The following is a 27236-nucleotide window of genomic DNA, read 5'->3' as shown; positions in this document are numbered from 1 at the left end:
AGAAGTTTGTCCTGCTCAGCAAAGCCTCAAACATAAATTGTCCACAACAGTGAAATGGGCTACTTCTATGTGAATCAATGAGGAGGCAGAACACACCTCAATTCAAACTGTTGTTAGAAAATAGAACTTGTTAGAAAATAATTTGAAGTTGAAACATAGCCTATAGATAATTAACAGGCAGCGCGGGATAACTGTCCTGTTATGTAACAATCACATTTTGGAACAGTGAGTGCATTCTGACATCACATGCATAAAACAGCTCACGCTGGGGCGACCGTTAGATATTTGGAACTCACGCATGAAAAGGTTTAAACAGACAAGACACACTTACCCCGATCACAGTCAACACACATATATTTTGTGGTAAGAATATAATGGAATATAACAGAATAAAATACAAATTACATTTTTCCCACACAACTTGTGCCACGGGAACGTGTGGAACCGCTATCATCCCTCTTTCTGATTAGTGATAGATGAGCAAACAAATAGATGAGCTATACCACCTCCACTTATTTGCCCAGACAGAAATCAATTAACCAAATAGCCTATACAGAGGGCAATTCAGTGAAACAAAATCACATTGATTGAGACAAGTCAGTAAAGTCACAGGCTTTTACTTGGGGGTAGGCCTAGGCTACTAAGCGACTGCGAGTGAAGAGCAAAATAATCCACTTGTTAAACTATGTAACATGCTAGCAAAATGTTCTAATAAATTAGCCAACTAGACAAGATGATCATAAGCAGCACTCACCTCAACTTAGCTAACTTTTCCCCATTGTAGCCTAACCAATATCCAAACGGAGATTCAGTGAAAACAAAAATCTGACATTGATTGATTTATCAAGACGAGTCCCCACGCTTGTCTCAAAGCAGCACGATGGCGCACTGTCCCAATCAAAACGGTGCTGAAACTATCATTTAGGTGACCACAGGTGGGTAGGTTATTGCTTCAAATTTATTACAACGGTTAGATGACTTTGGGAGTTTCAGTAAGCAACAATTTGTTACATGCCTTCAATTGCGTTAGCCTACTTTCTTACAATATTTTCATCATTCAGTGATAACTAGGCCACTCAGGAACATTCAATGTCGTCTTGGTAAGCAACTCCAGTGTAGATTTGGCCTTGAGTTTTAGGTTACTGTCCTGTTGAAAGGCGAATTTGTATCCCAGCCCCAAACATAACTCTTTGCCACATTTTTTGCAGTATTACTTAAATGCCTTGTTGCAAACAGGATGCATGTTTTGGAATATTTTTTATTCTGTACAGGCTTCCTTCTTTTCACTCTGCCATTTAGGTTAGTATTGTGGAGTAATTACAATGTTGTTGATCCATCCTCAGTTTTCTCATATTACAATCATTAAACTCTTAACTGTTTTAAAATCACCATTGGCCTCATGGTGAAATCCCTGAGCAGTTTCCTTTCTCTCCAGCAACTGAGTTCGGAAGGATGCCTGTATCTTTGTAGTGACTGGGTGTATTGATACACCATCCAAAGCCTAATTAATAACTTCAGCATGCTTAAAGGGATATTCAGCGTCTGTTATCTTTTTACACATCTACCAATCGGTGCCTTTCTTTGCGAGGCATTGAAAAACCTCCCTGGTCTTTGGTTGAATCTGTGCTTGAAATTCACTACTTGATTGAGGGACTTTACAGATAATTGTATGTGTGGGGTGCAGATATGGGGTAGTCATTCAAAAATAATGTAAACTGCTGTTATTGAACACAGTATGAGTCCATGCAACTTATTATACGATTTGTTAAGCACATTTTTACTCCTGAACTTATTTACGCTTGCCATAACAAAGGGATTGAATACTTATTGAATCAAGACATTTCAGCTTTACATTTGTTATAATTTTTTTTTTTATGAGACAAACAAAATTCCACTTTAGCATTATTGGGTATTGTGTGTAGATCAGTGACACAAAATCTCAATTTAATCAATTTTAAATTCCGGTTGTAACACAGCAAAATGTGGGAAAAGTCAAGGGTTGTGAATACTTTCTGAAGGCACTGTACCTTGTGTAAATTCAGCCTATATGAATAGCCAGTTGAATAGCTTTGACTGGTAATTGGTGTGTGATTGTCTCAGGAAAGTGCTGTATTTCATCACTACAAACATTTACCTCCAGACATTTACCAATGGAGAATAGACGGCTGGAAATAGTGCCCGGGGCAATAGAAGTTAGGTGGGTTCACCCCCAATGTGCTACAGTACATGTCTGAGAGAATGACAAAATGAACATGGTGTATTGTTTCTTGAGGTGGAGGTGGAATACCCCATTGCCAGTTCAGGAAAGTTGTATGGTGTTAGAAAATAGAATATTCTAACATGGGCAGAGAGGCACCATTTTTACATTCACGACAACAACACCAGAACCACAGAAACTGATAAACAAGGCAAAGTACTAGGATTTTGATATTTTCTTACTGATAGTACACAGGCCACCAACACATTCTAACAAGTATTATGACTCTTGGCCTTCCAAAAGGGATTTTTTTTTTTGCTATATAAATACACACCCTGCTTGGATTCATATTTAAAATTCAAGTAACAATCATGTCTAATTGTCAGATGTGATGCTAATGATTAATGAATTAAACATGTATTCATCAATTAGTTCCCACAGAGTAGACCTAGACCACTCCTGCATAAAGCAGCGGATAATGTAATTACACTGGAGCTATAATCAGCTGGTCGCATCAGGGGAGAACTCTTCTTTATCTGCCCCATTGAAATAGTATTAGCACACCTATTAGACTACAGTATTATATGTCTTGTCAAAATATCAAAGGTTGTAAATGTTGTTTTTCCTGTTCTGCTTTAAAGATGCACTATGCAGATATCGCGCCACCATTTTCTGGATGCTAAAATTCTAGTAGTTCGCCTAATTTCAGTTTATGTGTAAAAACCAACAAGTACAGTATAGTGTAAAGAATCATTGTACTATCTAAACCACTGCGAAAATTTTCCATAACCAAAAATATTGTATTTTCAGCTGTTTGAAGCTGGTGTACAAAACTGAAAGTAAAAGATGCAAAAACTATACTTGGAATGGAAATAACACTTCTTAGACTTGCTTTCAATGAGATCTTTAACTCACATTTCTATGTGAATTTGGTCAGGTCGGCCAAAAAGTTACATATTGCAGCTTTAACTTCAGATTTTAAAATTATCAATCATCCCAGCAAACCAAAATTGGTTCTGTGAAAGTTCCCAGAACATACGTTTGGTTGCGGCAAATGTTCTCATAACACAAAAACTGTCCAGTTGTGCTGATGATTATACAGTGTTTGTATAAAACATTTGCCTGACGTTCCAAGAACGTTCCCAGAACACAGTTAGTCTGTTCTTTAAAGGTTCCCATAATGTTTCATTAGGTTGTGGGAACAGTCTGGTGGGAAGATATGTTCCCAAAACACAAAAACTGTCCAGTTGTGCTGATTATTACAAAGTTTCTATTTGGTTGTAAAAACATTTGCCTGATGTTGCAAGAACGTTCCCATAACACATTTTTAATGTTATTTAAAAGTTTGTAAAACATTTTTATTTATGTTCCCAAAACACAAAATCTGTCCAGTTGTGATGACATTCTTACAATGTTTGTATCCGGGTGCACAAAACATTCCCTCAATGTTCTTAGAATGTAGTTCCTATGTTCCCAGAATGATATACATTTTGTTTTGAACAGTCCATGGAGTTTTCCTTAATGTGTTAGTAGTATCTTACTGTTGAGGAAGTTAGTCGTACAACACTCCATGTACTGTAGAAACATATATGGGAATTATTTGGAATCGAATGCCAATTTATTAGACATGTATTGTACATCCCTGTGCCACTGGGATGGGACTAACACAAAAATAAAGCTGTCTACACCTTTACTCTGACTTCCAGGTTGTGGTCTTTGTCTTTGCAAAAGATAGAATAACTAAATCTAGAAAAATAGGTATCCTCTATTGTTTCTTACTCTACCAATCTTTTTTACATTATATACTGTAAAGTTGGGAGGTTTTGACTATTCGTTTCCCTACAAACTTCATTTCAGAAATTATGTTAAAATATTGCTTGGCAGATTGCAGTAAGGTGTACAGGTACTAAGACAAACAGTGCTGTGAAAAAGTATTTGCCCCCTTTCAAATGTCCTCTACTTTTGCATATTGTTGATGCTGAATGTTATCAGATCTTCAACCAAAACCTAACATTAGATAAAGGGAACCTTCGTGAACAAATAACACAACAATTACATACTTATTTCATAAACAAAGTTATGCAACACCCAATGCCCCTGTGTGAAAAGGTAATTGCCCCCTTACACTCAATAACTGGTTGTGTCAACTTTAGCTGCAATGACTCAAACCAAACGCTTCCTGTAGTTGTTGATCAGTCTCTCACATCGCTGTGTAGAAATATTGGCCCATTCTTCCATGCAGAACTGCTTTAACTCAGCAACATTTATGGGTTTTCAAGCATGAACTGCTAGTTTCAAATCCTGCCACAACATCTCAATTGAGATTATGTCTGGACTTTGACTAGGCCATTCCAAAACTTCAAATGTGTTGCTTTTTAGCCATTTTCATGTAGACTTGATTGTGTGTTTTGGATCATTGTCTTGCTGCATGACCCAGCTGCCCTTCAGCTTCAGCTTCAGCTCACAGACGGATGGCCTGACATTCTCCTGTAGAATTCTCTGATACAGAGCAGAATTCATGGTTCCTTCTATTAAGGCAAGTCGTCCAGCTCCTGAGGCAGCAAAGCATCCCCAAACCATCACACTACCACCACTATGCTTGACTGTTGGTATAAGGTTCTTACTGTGGAATGCATTGTTTGATTTTCTCCTGGCATAATGGGACCCATGTCGTCGAAAAAGTTATACTTTTGACTAATCTGTCCATAGGACATTCTTCCAAGAGTCTTAGTGATCATCCAGGTGCTTCCAGGTGCTTTTTGGCACCTGGAAGCACCTATATATATGAAGTACCAGTCAAAAGTTTGGACACACCTACTCATTCAAGGGTTTTTCTTTATTTTTACTCTTTTCTGCATTGTAGAATAATAGTGAAGACATCAACACTATGAAATAACACGTATGGAATCATGTAGTAACCGAAAAAGTGTTAAACAAATCAAAATATATTCTTCAAAGTAGCCACCCTTTGCCTTGATGACAGCTTTGCACACTCTTGGCATTCTCTCAACCAGCTTCATGAGGTAGTCACCTGGAATGCATTTCAATTTAGGTGTGCCTTGTTAAAAGTTAATTTATGGAATTTCTTTCCTTCTTAATGTGTTTGAGCCAATCAGTTTTGTTGTGACAAGGTAGGTGTGGTATACAGAAGATATATACCGCCACAGGAAAGGAAGACCCAGAGTTACCTCTGCTGCATATGATAAGTACATTAGAGTTAACTGCACCTCAGATTGCAGCCCAAATAAATGCTTCACAGAGTTCAAGAAACAGACACATCTCAACATCAACTGTTCAGAGGAGACTGCGTGAATCAGGCCTTCATGGTCAAATTGCTGCAAAGAAACCATTACTAAAGGACACCAATAAGAAGAAGAGACTTAATGGGCCAAGAAACACGAGCAATGGACATTAGACCGGTGGAAATCTGTCCTTTGGCCTGATGAGTCCAAATTGGAGATTTTTGGTTCCAACCACCATGTCTTTGTGAGACGCGGTGTGGGTGAACGGATGATCTCCGCATTTGTGGTTCCCAATGTGAAGCATGGAAGAGGAGGTGTGATGGTGTGGGGTTGCATTGCAGGTGACACTGACAGTGATTTATTTAGAATTCAAGGCACACTTAACCAGCATGTCTACCACATCATTCTGCAGCGATACCCCATCCCATCTGGTTTGCGCTTAGTGGGACTATCATTTGTTTTTCAACAGGACAATGACCCAGAACACACCTCCAAGCTGTGTAAGGGCTATTTGACCAAGAAGGAGAGTGATGGTGCTGCATCAGATGACCTGGCCTCCACAATCACCCGACCTCAACCAATTGAGATGGTTTGAGATGAGTCGGACCGCAGAGTGAAGGAAAATAAGCCAACAAGTGCTCAGCATACGTGGGAACTCCTTCAAGACTGTTGGAAAAGCATTACTCATGAAGCTGGTTGAGAGAATGCCAAGAGTGTGCAAAGCTGTCATCAAGGCAAATGGTGGTGACTTTGAAGAATCTCTCAAATAAAATATATTTTGATTTGTTTAACACTTTTTTTGGTTACTACATGATTCCATATGTGTTATTTCATAGTTTTGATGTCTTCACTATTATTCTTCAATGTAGAAAATAGTAAAAATAAAGAAAAACCCTTGAATGAGTAGGTGTGTCCAAACCTTTGACTGGTACTGTATATACAGTGCCTTTGGAAAGTATTCAGACCCCTTGACTTTTTCCACATTTTGTTAGGTTACAGCCTTATTCTAAAATGGATTAAATAAAATAAAAAACTCAGCAATCTACACACAATACCCCATAATGACAAAGCGAAAACAGGTTTTTAGAAGTTTCTGCAAATATATTTAAAAAAAATACGTTTTCAGACCCTTTGCTATGAGACTCTCAGGACCTCAGACTGGGGCGAAGGTTAACCTTCCAACAGGACAACGACCCTAAGCACACAGCCAAGACGACGCAAGAGTGGGTTCGGGACAAGTCTATGAATGTCCTTGAGTGGCCCAGCCGGAGCCCTTATTTCAACCCGACCGAACATCTCTGGAGAGACCTGAAAATAGCTGTGCAGCTCCCCATCCAACCTGACAGAGCTTGAGAGGATCTGCAAAGAATGGGAGAAACTCCCCAAATACAGGTGTGCCAAGCTTGTAGCGTCACACCCAAGAAGACGATGCTGTAATCGCTGCCAAAGGTGCTTCAACAAAGTCCTGAATAAAGGGTCTGAATACTTATGTAAATGTGATATTTCAGTTTTTTTTTTATATATACACTACCAGTCAAAAGTTTGGACACACCTACACATTTAAGGGTTTTTCTTTATTTTGACAGTTTTTTACATTTTAAGAATAATAGTGAAAACATCAAAACTATGAAATAACATTACATTTTACATTTTAGTTATTTAGCAGACGCTCTTATCCAGAGCGACTTACAGTTAGTGAGTGCATACGTTTTCATACTGGTCCCCTGTGGGAATCGAACCCAAAACCCTGGCGTTGCAAGCGCCATCCTCTACCAACTGAGCTACACGGGACTAACACATATGAAATCATATAGTAACCAAAAAATTGTTAAACAAATCAAAATATATTTGAGATTCTTCAAATAGCCACCCTTTGCCTTGATGACAGCTTTGCACACTCTTGGCATTCTCTCAACCAGCTTCATGAGTTAGTCACCTGGATTGCATTCCAATTAACAGTTGTGCCTTCTTAAAAGTTAATTTGTGGAATTTCTTTCCTTCTTAATGCGTTTGAGCCAATCAGTTGTGTTGTGAAAAGGTAGAGGGGTATACAGAAGATAGCCCTATTTGGTAAAAGACAAAGTCCATATTATGGCAAGAACAGCTCAAATAAGCAAAGAGAAACGACAGTCCATCATTCCTTTAAGACATGAAGGTCAGTCAATCTGGATCATTTCAAGAACTCTGAAAGTTTTTCAATTGCAGTCGCAAAAACCATGAAGCTCTATGATGAAACTTGCTCTCATGAGGACCGCCACTGGAATGGAAGACCCAGAGTTACCTCTGCTGCAGAGGGTAAGTTCATTAGAGTTACGAACCTCAGAAATTGCAGCCCAAATAAATGCTTCAGAGTTCAAGTCACAGACACATATCAACATAAACTGTTCAGAGGGGACAGTGTGAATCAGGCCTTCATGGTCGAATTGCTGCAAAGAAACCACTACTAAAGGACACCAATAAGAAGAAGAGATTTGCTTGGGCCAAGAAACACTAGCAATGGACATTAGACCGGTTGAAATTTGTCTTTTGGTCTGATTAGTCCATATTTTAGATATTTGTTTCCAACCGCCGTGTCTTTGTGAGACGCAGAGTAGGTGAACGGATGATCTCCGCATGTGTGGTTCCCACCGTGAAGCATGGAGGAGGAGGTGTGATGGTGTGGGGGGCTTTGCTGGTGACACTGACAGTGATTATTATTTAGATTACAAGGCACACTTAACTAGCATGGCTACCACAGCATTCTGCAGCGATACGCCATCCCATCTGGTTTGGGCTTAGTGGGACTATCATTTGTTTTTCAACAGGACAATGACCAAAAACACACCTCCAGGCTGTGTAAGGGCTATTTGACCAAGAAGGAGAGCGATGGAGTGCTGCATCAGATGACCTGGCCTCCACAATCACCCAACCTCAACCCAATTCAGATGGTTTGGGATGAGTCGGACTGCAGAGTGAAGGAAAAGCAGCCAGCAAGTGCTCAGCATATGTGGGAACTCCTTCAAGACTGTTGGAAAAGCATTCCTCATGAAGCTGGTTGAGATAATGCCATGAGTGTGCAAAGCTGTCATCAAGGCAAAGGATGACTACTTTGAAGAACCTCAAATGTAAAACATATTTAGATTTGTTTAACACTTTTTTGGTTACTACACGATTCGATATGAGTTATTTCATAGTTTTGATGTCTTCACTATTATTCTACAATGTAGAAAATAGTAAAAATAAGGTAAAACCCTTGAATGAGTAGGTGTGTCCAAACTTTTGATTGTTACTGTACATTTGCACAAAATTCTAAAAACCTGTTTTTGCTTTGTCATTATGGGGTATTGTGTGTAGATTGATGAGGGATAAAAACAATTTAATCCATTTTAGAATAATGCTGTAACGTAACAGAATGGCACTATTTTCCATGCTCTTCCATGAATCTTAAGGCATTTCGTTGTAATCTGTCGTAATCTGTTCTATTCTGTTCAATAAATGTGATGATTTATCTCTGACTTACTGTCTAGAAAGTTACATTTTTATAAATGTTTCCTGGGTTTCGAACCCTCCTCCCTTTCTTTTCTCTCTCCAGTGCCCTGATTTGGGGATGCTAATTCAGCCAGCACACCTCAGCATGGTTCCCTCTCTCCCCCTCTCTCTCTTCGCTGCAATCCCACTCCCTCCCCTCTGGGACCTGAAGATAAATATTCCCGGGCCCAACAAGATAAACACTGATACTAATTAGACATGATTATGTGAATTTGATACACTTATTACTCCCGCTAATGAGAAGGACGTTTTATCCTAACAAGAGCGCAGCGCCGCTTAGTTTACTTTACACACGGCGCATAGTATATTATATCTAGCTACTGTTATTGTTGTTAAACCTCAATCAGATTTTTTTATTTTTATAACGTCTCGTAATTGTGAAATAAAAAGGCCCTGATTTGTGTGATGTTTGTCAGTCATCTTATTACAGTTATCAAAATTAATATTATATTACTTTTACCAAAACAACATTTTTGACTGCTACACTCTCATAACAGTCTTTGCTATGAGTAGATGAAGTTATATTAGACTGTTGCTAAATTATTGCTTCTAGTCTAGTCTATCATATATTGGAGAATATCCAGCAGAGATGATAGCCTAAGGAGTAGGTCATATTGTTACACTTCCACTCTATTATCTCTAGTTGGGCTTAATGTGTGTGGTAACAAATGCTCATGGGTAACTGTTATAGTATGTATTTATTCTTTAATGCAGCTCTGACAATAAAAACCCGTACTTGATAAGGCTGTTGATTTACTGATGAATACCATGTAGATAATTTAGTGTCGGGAATAGTTAATCAATTAAGTTTTAATTGACATGATTTTATTGCAAAAGAAAATCATTATCATAGGCTTAATTTAATTAAAAAATATATTGATATACTCTAGATTAAAATATGCTTTCTGTGGAACTATAGCTATAACTATAGAAGAAGTCAAGTCAGGATCTGTTGTGTTGTGTGGCTGTCGAGACAGGAACAGGAGGGAAGGACCCCACACGGTGCTGCCTATCCCATGAATTAGTAAAGGGAGTCAGGCAGGGAGGCATCCGTGGCTTGCCTGATTGGAAGTCGGTGAGAGAGGGGACTTGCCTGCCGACGGCGGGAGAGATGGATGTGGCAGTCAGAAGGATGTGGCAAGATAATTAGCGATCAGTGTATCTTGTTAATTAAGGGCTAATTAGAGACTGAGACGGAGGGAGAGGGGGAGATGAGGGGAGGCAGACGGGGGAGGAGGGTTTACACATGTAACACAGAGAAAGAACACAAAAAGGTGGCGGCATCATTGTGCAATTTTACTATACTGTCTGTTCTCGTTTTGAGAAAAAACAAGAAAAAGGACTGCTAAACTTGTTATTAACATACACTGAGTGTACAAAACAATATTTGGGTGGTGGACCATTCTTGATACACGGGAAACTGTTGAGTGTGAAAAACGCAGCAGCATTGCAGTTCTTGACACAAACCGGTGCGCCTGGCACCTACTACTATACCCCATTCTGTCTTGCCCATTCATCCTCTGAATGGCACTCATACACAATCCATGTCTCAATTTTCTCAAGGCTTAAAAATCCTTATTTAACCTGTCTCCCAACCTTCATCTACGCTGATTGAAGTGGATTTAACAAGTGACATCATTAAGGGATCAAAGCTTTCAACTGGACTCACCTGTTCAGTCTATGTCATGTTTTGTCCACTCAGTGTATATGGCTTGTTTGATGCAACATACACTTCGATTTACAAAAGATTCTTGTAACCTCAGTGAAATGCACCTCCGTGTACAGGTACATGAGATGATGATGCAAGACATTATTTTAAAGTCTCTTTCTCTCTCCCTCTCTCTCCAGGTGCTCCCCATTCTAACAGCAATACATCCCTCCAGTCAGAGCGATCGGTCAGTGGAGGAGGTCTGGTGGGCTTCGGGGGCAGTAAGGACAGCATGCACCAACGCTCCTTCTCTGTTTCCAGCGCTGACCAATGGAATGAGGCCATCATCAACACCAGTGCAAGCACCGGGGCCGGTGAGACTGACGACCACCCCCCCTGCCCTCTTCCTCCATCCCTCCTCCTCCATCTTCCCTCATTCTATCTTCCTCCTCTCCACTCCCACTATTACTCAATGACGTCTCAACCACTCAATGTAATTGAAATAGATGTAGGATGATGATGACACACAATGAACAATAGAAAACATCCAGAACAGATCTGGTACAGTCATATCAGTGGGGGTGCAACAGCTGTGCTCAGGGTTGTATTCATTAGGCCACACTGTAGCAAAATGTTTTGCAACAGAAAACGAAAATGAGCATTTCTTATTGGGCAACTTCAGGTAGTCCTTCCTTGTTTCAGTCAGTTTTATTCCGTTTGGTGCCTAATAAATAGGACACTGGTATTGGTGGAATAGAATAAAGCTTGTTTTCATGATGAGGTGATCAGGGCTTTGATCGCTGTGACCTTTTCGCATACTGTTATCTGACAGAAACGAAAGACGACGGCGGAGGAGAGGAAGTGAGCGAAGGTTATTTGCCATCCCGGCACCCTCACTCCGCTCCCTCCCAATCACAGAGCCTTGTCAGTGCACTTGAGTGAAGTAAAATAATACATTCGCTATGCGTGTCGGCTCCTCTCTCTCTCTCTCTCCCTCTCTCTCTCTCTGTCTCTCTCTCTCCCCCCTCCCCTCTCTCTCTCCGCAATAGGAAAATGAATGCTTTCTGGGGTACCATTCATCACCAGTTATTTCCCCTCTCTTTGTGGTTGGCAGTAAAAAAGCACTTAAATGCACATCAACAGAATAACAGTCATTTCCATGCATGTTTGCACTCTGCTAGTTCTCATTAGTGCGGTTGCGGCAGCGGCCCTCTCCCCACGGGCTCCCAGGGGCCCCGGCAGTTTAAAGAGCGCTCTTTACGAGCGCTGCTGGAGTCCAACGCTGCATCGCGCGTACAGCCTTGTGGTTCCGCAGACGAGCCCCGTCTCTCATTTGGAACTGCCAAACGATCAATTCTGCCTGGACGCAGCAAGGCAGGCACTTCTATCATCATCCACTACCCCTCTCCTCTCCCATCAGCAGCATGCCCAAAGCAGAATTACTTAGAGGAGAGAGCGTGGTGGGGTCCTCTCAAATAAATGTGTGGGTGTGAGTGCGTGTGAGTGCGTGCGTGCCTGCATGCATATTTGTGTGTTTTTCACATGTATTTTTGTGTGTGTACTCTAGGCTGCATGTGTTGTGTATATGTTGTTTTGGAGAGAAGCACGTGTGTGGTGAATGTGGTGGGTGAATGTCGATGTGATTTGTATATGTGTATTCCAAAACACTGTGCTGTCATCCCAATCTATGGACACGCTACTTACTAAACAGCCAGCTAAAATCTATTTCCTTGTTTGGTAAACTGAGAGGACTTGACTTTATATTAACATAGCTCATTAGCTACCATCTAGACTTCTCCTAGACCAGATTTACAATTCCCTCCATTACTCTCTTTCTTTCAATTATTTCAATGGTTCTCTTTAAGGTAACCACTAATGAGCCAAATGAGCTGAAAATGATAGATATATTAGAGAAGTCACATCAAATGGTAAATATGTTACTTTGTCCCATGTTCTTGCATTGCCAATTCCATGCAATGGGGCAATTCAGAAGGGATTTAAAACTTGAAAACAAGTAGACTTGAGATTTGTTGTGTGTTTTTATTTACATTTTACAAGCATTCTTTGAGTATGCCATTCATTTATATGCCTCCCCTATGAATAGAATCAGAATTAAAACATGTAGCAGGATACGGTCATCCAATGTGATATGTGACTGGAGTACTAGAAGGTAACAACATAATACTTGATTGAATTGTGACCCCTTTATTTTTCACCCTAGTGGCTCCTTCAATAATCAATAGGAGGGAGGTCCACCGTTCAGACCCTTCATGTTTTACCATTTGAATAGACGTCAACACAGCCCCAATCACTCCATTATCCTTCGTCAAGGTTGCAAGTTAACATAAAACATGGTTCTTCTAAGATGCAAAAAAATATATTTAAAGAAAAAGCTGATTGATTATAGGCTGAAGTATAAAATGCATCTTAGCCCAGGTAACCATTTCCATATTATTTAAAGAATGTCCTCATTTGTAAACCTATTGAGGGAGAGGCAGAAGGAGAATCATGGGGAGCTAGCTACATCTCTTGAATATTGAACGCAGCCTTTTGATTAAATCTCAGCGCCATTTTGTATATTGCTTCACAATTCAAAAGAGACCACTCTTAATCTGGGCCCACACAAGGCTTGTTTGTTCTCTCCTTCATATACTTCATCCTTTACACCTAGATTAAAATGAGAAATAGACTCAACAGGCACCTAAGCACTGTGATATTTGTACAAACATTGACCCCCAGTCAAAGTTTTGTTGTTGTACAGTAAGTAGTGTCCTGCTAACTGGGACCATCTGGGGAGCAGGCAACAGTTTGACCAAGTCTGAGGTTGTGAAAGGGTTTTGTACACTGAAGTAGGTGTATACACCATCAGTGTATGTTTGAAAGGTATTCACCCAGGCTTCTCTGGTGAAGGTATTTCAGTGAGAAGGCAATGAGTGAGTGAAGGCAGGACCAGGCAGTTCTGTTCGTCAGGTTGCCCTCCCATCGGGTACTGGAGAGCGTGTTTGATTTCCACGCCAGGTCCGTAATGAAGTTTGACATTTAGTTTTAAGAGAGTAGCAGAGCATGATCAGGCCTTGATTAGTGAATTCTAATTGAGGATAATAAGGGGGAAGCGGTGATTGTTTCAAATTTTTGCCATTAATTGCAGCCGATGCCGTTGATTGAGGACAGGCAGTGAGCTGCCGTGTCAAGTGGCCTAGCAGAAAAATCACAGTGCTCCCATACCCAGAGCCTCTCGAATTACGCATTTACAAATTAAATGAAAACTTCTCTCTCTCATTCTGTCCCTTTCTCTTTCTCTCTTTTTCTCTCTCTTTCTCTCTCTCTATGGCAGTTAGCGAGCTGTTAGCCCTCTCTTTGTCTCGCCCACCGTCTTCATCACAAGCATGTTTAAACTGTCATCTCCCTGGCGGGAGTGTAATAAACTGTAATCACAGGTTAGCCCTGATACCTATTCCACAGTAGCCACGTGCCCAGGAGAGGAGAGCAGAGGAGAAGCTGGGAGAGGCTGCATGGTACTTAGCTGAGAGGAGAGAGAGACTCCTGATCCTCAGCGCGCCTCATTACCACTGTTCGCTTCCTCGCTCTCTCGATCCCGACAGCCCCTCATAACCACTAGCTAATAACGCCAAAGTGCACTCTCTTAACGGCTCATAACAGTAGGCTACAGTACCTCCATTTTAAACAGAGAGCCAGTCGGTGGCTCCGTTCCTGCTAAGTTTTATTATGGTAAATTGAATGTGATCCATCAGATATGGATTGCTTTGGATTGAGGAGGACTTCAGATGAGCCAGGTAATCTCTGATACAGTTCGGGGCTGACGTTATCGGCGGGTCTTAAGGGTCCTGGCCACTCTACCGTATCTCCTTGCCCGTCCAAATAAAATATAAAAATATTGATAATTTATTCGACCAAGATGCGCGCCGACAGGAAGACGCATCAATCTCATATAAATCATTAGAGCGAGCAAAACAGCGCCCCTTTGTCAGTATGTGTATCCCATCTATCTGATGCTGTCTGGACAAAAATAGTATGCTAATTCAATGCTAAGGACGGCAACATGTCATACTATTTTTGTCCAGACAGCATCAGATACATGGGCTACATGTAGTAAGACAGAGGAGCGCTGTTTCCCTCTCTCAGATGCTTTCTCCGGTGAGATAGTAGTTTCAGCCACTTGTGAATTGAAGGAAAGTTGGTGGGTGCACAGTGCACTGTTCAGATGCTGGAATTATTTTGGGCAAACGTGCAAAGGTAACCTACTTTTTTAAGTGATTTGTTTGACCACCAGACTGGTTGTGTTTGACCATCATGGCTGGTTGTGTTCATGCCACATTAAAAGGTAATACATTTGTACAGTTAAATTATATGTATTTACTATAAAAACCCACACTAGAACCACTAAAGCAGTCAGTTGGACTGCTCATTCATGTTTTTTTATTATTATTATTATGTCATGCCCCCCTCTGTCCTTGACTTCTCTATAAAACACACTGTCGTTGTTATAACCAGTTTTAGAAGGGCATGTCATTTTAAAAATGGTTTTCCCCCATTGCCCCTCCTTCTTACGACAGTAGGGCCTGCTCCTCTCGTTCTCCCGATAGTTGAAGGTGCCTTGCCCAGTTGATAATCACGCCGATAATTGCCTCAAAACTGAACCTAAACTATACCGAAACTAATTTCACACATATAACAACAGATGAAATAAGTGAAGTAAAGTATGATGGGGAGAATTGATGAGTTGATGAGCGAGGGGAAGCGAACGATGCATAATTATGTAATCACCCATTGTGAATGAAGAACGGGGCAGGTCGTTTTTTTCTATTGATCTATTCTAATTATAATCTGAAAATGGTATGCACCCTATATCAGTCCACCGAATCCAAGCAGTGTTATCAGTCTACTCTGGCCTACATGGAGTACACAGTGAGCATGTGCATAATTTACAATGGCAAGAAGATCAACACAAATGTATGCACATGCTGCGTTAGCGTTGCTACAAAATCTGAATGACAATGACTCAGATGGTGGGGAAGAAATGAATCATGATGACATCTCTGATGATTCTTCTTCTGAGTCTGAGCCTCAGCCTGAACCTACACCTCCGAAACCTAAGCGCTAAAAAGCCAGAACGGTACACACTGAGCAGTTGCCCGCGCCACCACCAAATGAAAGGATGAAACAGAAGAGAGGAAGGGACAGCACTTTTTGGATAGAAAAAGCCGGTGACAATGCTACGGGCCGATTATCAGGACAAAATGTCATCACTGAGAGAGCATGCCCTACATCTTAATTAAAAAACAACATCAGCAATGCACACACCAGCTTTTGTTGTTTATGTGACATGGACACACTCCCAACTGATGCCATTGTGTGAAGACGCACACCATGTAAGCACGAGCGGACAATAATTGACTGTTTTTGACTGCTGTCATATCTACACTTATATTCATTATAATGCCATTATTGCTTTGGTGCCTATTTTCACTATTTATCAAGCACACTTGGCACTTATAACGATGTTTAGGCTGCTGATGTTTTCATCATTTGACCGCACATCTTGCTGACCGTGTGTCTTGGTGATTGAGGTATTATTATTTGTTTTAATAAAAAGAGGCTGTTACCGTGTTCCAACACATATGCTTTCTGTTTCATAGTTGTAAGGCACTCCACGAATAAAATTGATTGAATACTTGAATGTTGGTGTTTTTGATAGTAAGATGAGTCAGTTGGACAGCCATTTGATTTCCATACTAGAACCGTTGGGCCTCGAGGGACCCCACTTCAAGCTAATGAGCAGTCATTCTGACTGCAACATTCTAACAGTGTAATTAATACATTTCATATGTGCTATCGCAAAAATAATAATTTGGTTTTGTTTATGAAGGTCTTAAGTAACATTAGAATAAAAAAAATATATACTTCAAATAACACAAAAGCATTTTCATTATTTATAAAAAATTATATGACATTTACCAAATTACTAAGAAATATAAAATTAGGATGCATTGATTGTATATGTCTTAACACCCCATAGTTAATACTTGGTGGAAGCACATTTGGCAGCCATTACAGCTGTGAATCATTTTGAACAAGATTCTACCAACCTTGCACAACTCTTAGGGCAACATACTGTATATCCATTGTTTTTGTCGAAAAACTATTTTTAGGAATCATTGAGGGACAGCTATAGTCAAACCTCGTCTCTGATTTTTTATTTTTTTTGCAGATTTCAGGATGGAGACTGGACCATTCAGTAACACTCAAAACCTCTTGGAAATACATTATGTTGTGTCTTTGGCATAAACATTTGTGTAACTGTCCAGCGGAAAAATTCAAATCTATCGTTTTCAGAAGACTGAGGCGGGTTTTCCTTTACCTTTTTACCTAGGCTTTGCTCCTTTCATATTTATGTTGATACTAACAAACTTCCCAGTCTCTGCCGGTGATGAGCATAGCCATAACATGATGCTGCCACCACAATACTTGAAAATACAAAGGGATCAACAACATTGCATTCACTCCACATTACTGGCTTGGATGACAGTGAAAACTAAAATTGTTAAGTATCAAGGACCCCAGCCACCCGAACAACGGCCTGTTCATCCTTGCTACCATCTGGAAGGTGGAGACAGTACTGGTCTTCAAAGCTGGGACAGAGAGACTTAAAAACAGCTTCTCTCTCCAGGCCATCAGACTGTTAAACATTCATCACTAGCCGGCTACCACCTGGTACTCTACCCTGCATCTTAGAAACTGCTGCCATATGTACATAGTCATTGAACACTGGTCACTTTAATAATGTTTATGTACTGCTTTAACCACTTTATGTGTATATACTGTATTCTAGTCATGGCTCATCCAATATAATGTTTTCTATTCATATACTGTCCATACTGTCTATACACACTATATACAGTGGGGAGAACAAGTATTTGATACACTGCCAATTTTGCAGGTTTTCCTACTTACAAAACATGTAGAGGTCTGTAATGTTTATCATATGTACACTTCAACTGTGAGAGACGGAATCTAAAACAAAAATCCAGAAAATCACATTGTATGATTTTTAAGTAATTCATTTGCATTTTATTGCATGACATAAGTATTTGATACATGTGGTTCTCTGTAGCTCAGCTGGTAGAGCACGGCGCTTGTAACGCCAAGGTAGTGGGTTCGATCCCCGGGACCAACCATACACAAAAATGTATGCACGCATGACTGTAAGTCGCTTTGGATAAAAGCGTCTGCTAAATGGCATATTATATTACATCAGAAAAGCAGAACTTAATATTTGGTACAAAAACCTTTGTTTGCAATTACAGAGATCATACGTTTCCTGTAGATCTTGACCAGGTTTGCACACACTGCAGCAGGGATTTTGGCCCACTCCTCCATACAGACCTTCTCCAGATCCTTCAGGTTTCGGGGCTGTCGCTGGGCAATACGGACTTTCAGCTCCCTCCAAAGATTTTCTATTGGGTTCATGTCTGGAGACTGGCTAGGCCACTCCAGGACCTTGAGATGCTTCTTACAGAGCCACTCCTTAGTTGCCCTGGCTATGTGTTTCGGGTCGTTGTCATGCTGGAAGACCCAGCCACGACCCATCTTCAATGTTCTTACTGAGGGAAGGAGGTTGTTGGCCAAGATCTCGTGATACATGGCCCCATCCATCCTCCCCTCAATACGGTACAGTCGTCCTGTCCCCTTTGCAGATATATACACACACACACAACCAGTCAAAAGTTTGGACACACATTATATTTTATATTTGAGATTCTTCAAAAAGCCACCCTTTGCCTTGATGACAGCTTTGCACACTCTTGGCATTCTCTCAACCAACTTCATGAGGTAGTCACCTGGAATGCATTTCAATTAACAGGTGTGCCTTCTTAAAAGTTAATTTGTGGAATTTCTTTCCTTCTTAATGCGTTTGAGCCAATCAGTTGTGTTGTGAAAAGGTAGAGGGGGTATACAGAAGATAGCCCTATTTTGTAAAAGACCAAGTCCATATTATGGTAAGAACAGCTCAAATAAGCAAAGAGAAATGACAGTCCATCATTACTTTAAGACATGAAGGTTAGTCAATCTGGAAAATTTCAAGAACTTTGAAAGTTTCTTAAATTACAGTTGCAAAAACCATCAAGCGCTATGATGAAGCTGGCTCTCATGAGGACCGCCACAGGAATGGAAGACACAGAGTTACCTCTGCTGCAGAGGATAAGTTCATTAGAGTTACCAGCCTCAGAAATTGCAGCCCTAATAAATGCTTCACAGAGTTCAAGTCACAGACATCTAAGCATCAACTGTTCAGAAGGGACTGTGTGAATCAGGCCTTCATGGTCAAATTACTGCAAAGAAACCACTACTAAAGGACACCAATAATAAGAAGAGACCTGCTTGGGCCAAGAAACACGAGCAATGGACATTAGACCGGTGGAAATGTGTCCTTTGGCCTGGAGTCCAAATTGGAGATTTTTGGTTCCAGCCGCCGTGTCTTTGTGAGGTGTGGGTGAACGGATGATCTCCGCATGTGTAGTTCCCACTGTAAAGCATGGAGGAGGAGGTGTTATTGTGTGGGGGTGCTTTGCTGGTGACACAGTCTGTAATTTATTTAGAATTCAAGGCACACTTAACCAGCATGGCTACAAAAGCATTCTGCAGTGATACGCCATCCCATCTGGTTTGGGCTTAGTGGGACTATCATTTGTTTTTCAACAGGACAATGACCCAACACACCTCCAGGCTGTGTAAGGGCTATTTTACCAAGAAGGAGAGTAATGGAGTGCTGCATCAGATGACCTGGCCTCCACAATCCCCCGATTTCAACCCAATTGAGATGGTTTGGGATGAGTCGGATCACAGAGTGAAGGAAAAGCAGCCAACAAATGCTCAGCATATGTGGGAACTCCTTCAAGACTGTTAGAAAAGCGTTCCAGGTGAAGCTGGTTGAGTGAATGCTTAGTGTGCAAAGCTGTTATCAAGGCAAAGGGTGGCTTTTTGAATAATTTGTTTAACACTTTTTTGGTTACTACATGATTCCGTATGTGTTATTTAATCGTTTTGACGTCTTCACTATTATTCTACAATGTAGAATATTAAAAATAAAGAAAATCACTGAACGAGTAGGTGTGTCCAAACTTTTGACTGGTAGTGTATATCACTATAAAAGCCTGCACTCTTCTGGGAAGGCTTTCCACTAGATGTTGGAACATTTATGCAGGGACTTGCTTCCATTCAGCCACAAGAGCCTTAGTTTGGTTGGGCACTGATATTGGGTGATTAGACCTGGCTCACAGTCACCGTTCCAATTCATCCCAAAGGTGTTCGATGGGGTTGAGGTCAGGGCTCTGTGCAGGCCAGTCAAGTTCTTCCACACCAATCTCGACAAACCATTTCTGTATGAACCTCGCTTTGTGCACAGGAGCATTGTGATGCTGAAACAGGAAAGGGCCTTCCCCAAACTGTTGCCACAATGTTGGAAGCACAGAATCGTCTTGAATGCCATTGCATGCTGTATCATTAAGATTTCCCTTCACTGGATCTAAGGGGCCTAGCCCGATCCATGAAAAACAACCCCAGACCATTATTCCTCCTCCACAAAACTTTACAGTTGGCACTATGCATTGGGGCCGGTAGCATTCTCCTGGCGTCCGCCAAACCCAGATTCGTCCGTCAGATTGCCAGATGGTGAAGCGTGATTCATCACTCCAGAGAATGCGTTTCCACTGCCTCAGAATCCAATGGCGGCGAGCTTTAGACCACTCCAGCCGACGCTTGGCACTGCGCATGGTGATCTTAGGCTTGTGTGCGGCTGCTCGGCCATGGAAACTCATTTCATGTAGTTCTCAACTAACAGTTCTTGTGCTGACGTTGCTTCCAGAGGCAGTTTGGAACTCAGTAGTGACTGTTGCAACCGAGGACAGACGCGCTACGCGCTTCAGCACTCGGCAGTCCCGTTCTGTGAGCTTGTGTGGCCTACCACTTCGCGGCTGAGTCATTGTTGCTTCTAGAAGTTTTCACTTCACAATAACAGCACTTACATTTGACCGGGGCACCTCTAGCAGGGCAGACATTTGACTAACTGACTTGGAAAGGTGGCATCCTATGACGGTGCCATGTTGAAAGTCACTGAGTCACTTCAGTAAGGCCATTCTACTGCCAATGTTTGTCTATGGAGATTGCATGACTGTGTGCTCAATTTGATACACCTGTCAGTAACGAGTGTGGCTGAAATAGCCGAATACACTAATTTGAAGGGATGTCCACATACTGTTGTATATACAGTGCATTCGGAAAGTATTCAGACCCCATGACTTTTTCCACATTTTGTTATGTTACAGTCTTATTCTAAAATGGATTAAATTGTTCTATTTCCTCATCAATCTACACACAATACCCCAAAATGACAAAGCAAAAACAGGTTTTAGACTTTTTTGCAAATGTATAAAAAAATTAAAAATGGAATTATCACATTTACATAAGTATTCAGACCCTTTACTCAGTACTTTGTTGAAGCACCTTTGGCAGTGATTACAGCCTAGAGTCACACTACAAGCTTGGCACACCTGTATTTGGGGAGTTTCTCCCATTCTTCTCTGCAGATCCTCTCAAACTCTGTCAGATTGGATGGGGAGCGTCGCTGCACAGCTATTTTCAGGACTCTCCAGAGATGTTCGATAGGGTTCAAGTCCGGGCACTGGCTGGGCCACTCAAGGACATTCAGAGACTTGTCCCGAAGCCACTCCTGCGTTGTCTTGGCTGTGTACTTAGGGTTGTTGTCCTGTTGCCCCAGTCTGAGGTCCTGAGCACTCTGGATCAGGTTTTCATCAAGGATCTGTCTTCACTTTGCTCCGTTCATCTTTCCCTCAATCCTGACTAGTCTCCCAGTCCCTGCCACTCAATAACATCCCCACAGCGTGATGCTGCCACCACCATGCTTCACCGTAGGGATGGTGCCAGGTTTCCTCCAGACGTGACGCTTGGCATTCAGGCCAAAGAGTTCAATATTGGTTTCATCAGACCAGAGAATCTTGTTTCTCATGGTCTGAGAGTCCTTTAGGTGCCTTTTGGCAAACTCCAAGCGGGCTGTCATGTGCCTTTAACTGAGGAGTGGCTTCCGTCTGGCCACTCTACCACAAAGGCCTGATTGGTGGAGTGCTGCAGAGATGGTTGTCCTTCTGGAAGGTTCTCCAATCTCCACAGAGGAACTTTGGAGCTCTGTCAGAGTGACCATCTGTTTCTTGGTCACCTCCCTGACTAAGGCCCTTCTCCCCTGATTGCTCAGTTTGGCCAGGCGGCCAGCTCTAGGAAGAGTCTTGGTGGTTCCAAACTTCTTCCATTTAAGAATGATGGAGAACACTGTGTTCTTGGGGACCTTCAATCCTGCAGACATTTTTTTGTACCCTTCCCCAGATCTGTGCCTCGACACAATCCTGTCTCGGAGCTCTACGGACAATTCCTTAGACCTCATGGCTTGGTTTTTGCTCTGACATGCACTGTCAACTGTGGGATTTCATATAGACAGGTGTGTGCCTTTCCAAATCATGTCCAATCAATATAATTTACTACAGGTGGGCTCCAAACAAGTTGTAGAAACATCTCAAGGATAATTAATGGAAACAGGATGCACCTGAGCTCAATTTCAAGTCTCATAGCAAAGGGTCTGAATACTTACAGTTGAAGTCGGAAGTTTACATACACCTTAGCCAAATACATTTAAACTCAGTTGTTCACAATTCCTGACATTTAATCCTAGTAAAAAGTCCCTGTCTTAGGTCAGTTAGGATCACCACTTAATTTTAAGAATGTGAAATGTCAGAATAATTGTAGAGAGAATGATTTATTTCAGCTTTTATTTCTTTCATCACATTCCGAGTGGGTCAGAAGTTTACATACACTCAATTAGTATTTGGTAGCATTGCCTTTAAATTGTTTAACTTGGGTCAAACGTTTCGGGTAGCCTTACACAAGCTTCCCACAATAAGTTGGGTGAATTTTGGCCCATTCCTCCTGACAGAGATGGTGTAACTGAGTCAGGTTTGTAGGCCTCCTTGCTCGCACACGCTTTTTCCGCTCTGCCCACACATTTTCTATAGGATTGAGGTCAGGGCTTTGTGATGGCGACTCCAATACCTTGACTTTGTTGTCCTTAAGCCATTTTGCCACAACTTTGGAAGTATGCTTGGGGTCATTGTCCATTTGGAAGACCCATTTGCAACCAAGCTTTAACTTCCTGACTAATGTCTTGAGATGTTGCTTCAATATATCCACATAAGTTTCCTTCCTCATGATGCCATCTATTTTTTGAAGTGCACCAGTCCCTCCTGCAGCAAAGCACCCCACAGCATGATGCTGCCACCCCCATGCTTCACGGTTGGGATGGTGTTCTTGGTCTTGCAATCCTTCCCCTTTTTCCTCCAAACATAACAATGGTCATTATGGCCAAACAGTTCTATTTTTGTTTAATCAGACCAGAGGACATTTCTCCAAAAAGTATGATCTTTGTCCCCATGTGCAGTTGCAAACCGTAGTCTGCCTTTTTTATGGCGGTTTTGGAGCAGTGGCTTCTTCCTTGCTGAGCGGCCTTTCAGTTTATGTGATATATGACTCGTTTTACTGTGGATATAGATACTTTTATACCTGTTTCCTCCAGCATCTTCACAAGGTCCTTTGCTGTTGTTCTGGGATTGATTTGCACTTTTCGCACCAAAGTACGTTCATCTCTAGGAGACAGAATGCGTCTCCTTCCTGAGCAGTATGACGGCTGCGTGGTCCCATGGTGTTTATATTTGCGTATTATTGTTTGTACAGATGAACGTGGTACCTTCAGGAAATTGCTCCCAAGGATGAACCAGACTTGTGGAGGTCTACTATTTTTTTCTGAGGTCTTGGCTGATTTCTTTTGATTTTCCCATGATGGGAAGCAAAGAGGCACTGAGTTTGAAGGTAGGCCTTGAAATACATCCATAGGTGTACACCTCCAATTGACTCAAATTATGTCAATTAGCCTATCAGAAGCTTCTAAAGCCATGACATCATTTTCTGGAATTTTCCAAGCCGTTTAAAGACACAGTCAACTTAGTGTATGTAAACTTCTGACCCACTGGAATTGTGATACAGTGATTTATAAGTGAAATAATCTGTCTGTAAACAATTGTTGGAAAAATTACTTGTGTCATTGACAAAGTAGATGTCCTAACCGACTTGCCAAAACTATAGTTTCTTAACAAGAAATTTGTGGAGTGGTTGAAAAACGTGTTTTAATGACTCCAACCTAAGTCTATGTAAACTTCCGACTTCAACTCTATGTAAAAACCTGTTTTCACTTTGTCATTATGGGGTATTGTGTGTAGATTGATGACGAAAAAATAATATTTTAATCAATTTTAGAATAAGGCTGTAACGTAACAAAATGTGGAAAAGGTCAAGGGGTCTGAATACTTTCCGAATACATTACTAGTCAAAAGTTTTCTTGATTTTTTCTATTTTCTACGTTTGTAGAATAATAGTGAAGACATCAAAACTATGAAATAACACACATGGAATCATATAGTAACCAAAAGAGTGTTATTCTTCAAAGAGCCACCCTTTTCCTTGATGACAGCTTTGCACACTCTTGGCATTCTCTCAACCAGCTTCACCTGGAATGCTTTTCCAACCATCTTGAAGGAGTTCCCACATATTCTGGGCAATTGTTGGCTGCTTTTCCTTCACTCTGTGGTCCAACTCATCCCAAACCATCTCAGTTGAGTTGAGGTCGGGGGATCTTGGAGGCCAGGTCATATGATGCAGCACTCCATCACTCTCCTTCCTGGTCAAATAGCCCCTACACAGCCAGGAGGTGTGTTGGGTCATTGTCCTGTTGAAAAACAAATGATAGTCCCAGTAAGCCCAAACCAGATGGGATGACGTATCACTGCAGAATGCTGTGGTAGCTATGCTGGTTAAGTGTGCCTTGAATTCTGAATACATCACAGACTGTGTCACCAGAAAAGCACCCCCACACCATAACACCTCCTCCTCCATGCTTTACGGTGGGAACTACACATGCGGAGATCATCCATTCACCCACACCGCGTCTCACAAAGATACGGCAGTTGGAACCAAAAACTCTAATTTGGATTCCAGACCAAAGGACACATTTCCACCATTATAATGTCCATTGCTCATGTTTCTTGGCCCAAGTAGATCACTTATTATTGGTTTCCTTTAGTATTGGTTTCATTGCAGCAATTCGACCATGAAAGCGTTATTCACACATTCCCCTCTGAACAGTTTATGTTTAGATGTGTCTGTGACTTGAACTCTGTGAAGCATTTATTTGGGCTGCAATTTCTGAGGCTGGTAACTCTAATGAACTTATCCTCTGCAGCATTGGTGACTCTGGGTCTTCCATTCTTGTGGCGGTCCTCATGAGAGCCAGTTTCATCATAGCTCTTGATGGTTTTTGCGACTGCACTTGAAACTTTCAAAGTTCTTGAAATGTTTCTTATTGACTGACCTTCATGTCTTAAAGTAATGGACTGTCCTTGCCATAATATGGACTTGGTCTTTTACCAAATAGAGCTATCTTCTGTACAGTGAGGGAAAAAAGTATTTGATCCCCTGCTGATTTTGTACGTTTGCCCACTGACAAAGAAATGATCAGTCTATAATTTTAATGGTAGGTTTATTTGAACAGTGAGAGACAGAATAACAACAAAAAATCCAGAAAAACGTCCAAACTTTTGACTGGTAGTGTATATACTAATATACATTATACAGTGCATTCGGAAAGTATTCATACATACATATACCCAGGACTCTGACATTACTCGTTCTGATATTACTCGTTCTGATGTTTCTTGATATTGTAGTATTTCTTTGGGGGGGGGCAATTATGTGTGTATTTCTAGATATTACTGCACTGTTGGAGCTAGAAACAGAAGCTTTTCGCTGCACCTGCGATAACATCTGCAAATCTGTGTACACAACCAATAAAAGTTGATTTAATACAGCAAGACAACACGGCAAAGACATCAATTAAAAACTACAGGTTTGGGTCAAATCTAATACAACACAACACAACACAGAGTGAAACCCTCTGTACCTTAAAGTATCGTGGAGGCAGCATCATGTTACGGGTATGTTTGCCAGGTGAAAAGTTGATAGAAAGCCGCCTCAGTCGTTTAAAAACCATCTCTGGGATAGAGCTTTTTTTTCAGTGAGGCAATTAAACAAATGTTTATGCTAAAGACACACCAGAATGGCTTTCCAAGAGGTGTTGAGTTTTCCTGAGTGGGCTAGTCTGTGAGAAGACACCACAGCAATCAAGACATTTTTATTTTTTATGTTGAATAACTTTCTTTAACTTTTAAAATGTGGAGTAGGTTATCTAGATCTGTAGGAAATACATCCAATGTAATCCCGTTCACTAGGCACTGTATAAAAATAATAATTCGGTGGGTGATTATATTTGTCCTATTTCACACATGTACAAGTGTGTATTAATAAGCATGTGTGAATTGGAAATGTGTTTTTTGCATGTCACAACTCTCCCTGAGACACACTCGGAGAGTGGGGTCATGACGTTGCTCAATTATGTGCATGCATGGTTTAACAGCCTCTTATCAGTGAGTAATAGCATTTTGTCTACACACATCTACCATTGGCTTTATATTAGTTTGTAATCATATGACTCCAATGTATGTAGCTTAACAGATTAACATATTTCACCTATTGAGTCAGTGGCAGGAAAGGAAAGAGCAAAAACAAGTCTGAGCCAAAGACAAAGGGGAATGTATTTCAACTCTACACCATGGTCTTATTCATTAGGCACCAAATGGAAGAAAAATTACTGAAACGTGGAGGGACTACCTGAACTTGTCCAACAAGAAACCCTCATACTTGTTTTCCGTTGCAAAACGTTTTGCTACTGTGTGCCCTGATGAATATGACCCATGTTTAAGGTGCTGGCGTAGCAGCGGATCATGGGTCATGTTCCACAACATTGGGGGCAAAAATGTTTAACTAGAAGTGTTTATGACACGATGGGGCCCCCAGAGGGGAGGCCTCCCCTTTCACCTCAAGCCACATTAAACAAATGCTGCCTGTCATCATCGAGAGTCGGACAAGGTTGGATGGTTGGGGCCCCCTCTCTGTTCTCCTCTCAGAGCTGCCATACGGAGCTGTGCTGGCGGGACAGACTCTGGGGGGGGGGGTACTCTGTGGACCCCTGTGCCCCCAGCTGTCTGCGCCCAGCTAATGACTGGTCTCAGGGGGGCTGTCGTGGGAGAAGCAGGGAAATTGAAACAGACGCCAGGGCTACGTGTGGCTCTGCTGCCATTCAAAACCACCCGGTGAGGAGAGGAGGGGAGAGCGAGGGAGAGGACTGGGGATGTAGTAGGCTAGGCCAGCACTGAGCATCACAGTCACTATATGCTTATTAAACCAGCGGCATCTATTAAGGTGCTATAATCAATAATCAGTCTTTTTGGTGGGGTTTTGTGTTTTTTGTGTCTTTGTCCACGTTTGACTGTTATTTATGTGAAATAAGATCAAGAACAATCGAAATGTAAATGTTATTCTGATAATTCAACTAGCATTTATACATACTATACTAGCAGGTATACTGGCTGTA

At 41.3% G+C, this 27236-nt stretch overlaps 1 protein-coding gene across 1 annotated transcript in view; it reads left to right on the top strand.

The window, feature by feature from the left end:
- LOC311146673 (arf-GAP with GTPase, ANK repeat and PH domain-containing protein 3-like) overlaps positions 1-27236 on the top strand; it is a gene marked incomplete at its 5' end in the record, with an annotated part of 227058 nt that overhangs the window by 143828 nt on the left and 55994 nt on the right. The window contains one exon of the mRNA XM_084183206.1: positions 10816-10989. Coding sequence (XP_084039332.1) covers positions 10816-10989 — 174 coding nt within the window. The remainder of the gene's footprint in view (positions 1-10815; positions 10990-27236) is intronic.

This window comes from Coregonus lavaretus, assembly GCF_964263955.1.
Source record: "Coregonus lavaretus genome assembly, chromosome: 19".
In the NCBI taxonomy this organism is placed as follows: domain Eukaryota; kingdom Metazoa; phylum Chordata; class Actinopteri; order Salmoniformes; family Salmonidae; genus Coregonus; species Coregonus lavaretus.
This window is presented reverse-complemented; position numbering and strand designations above follow the sequence as displayed.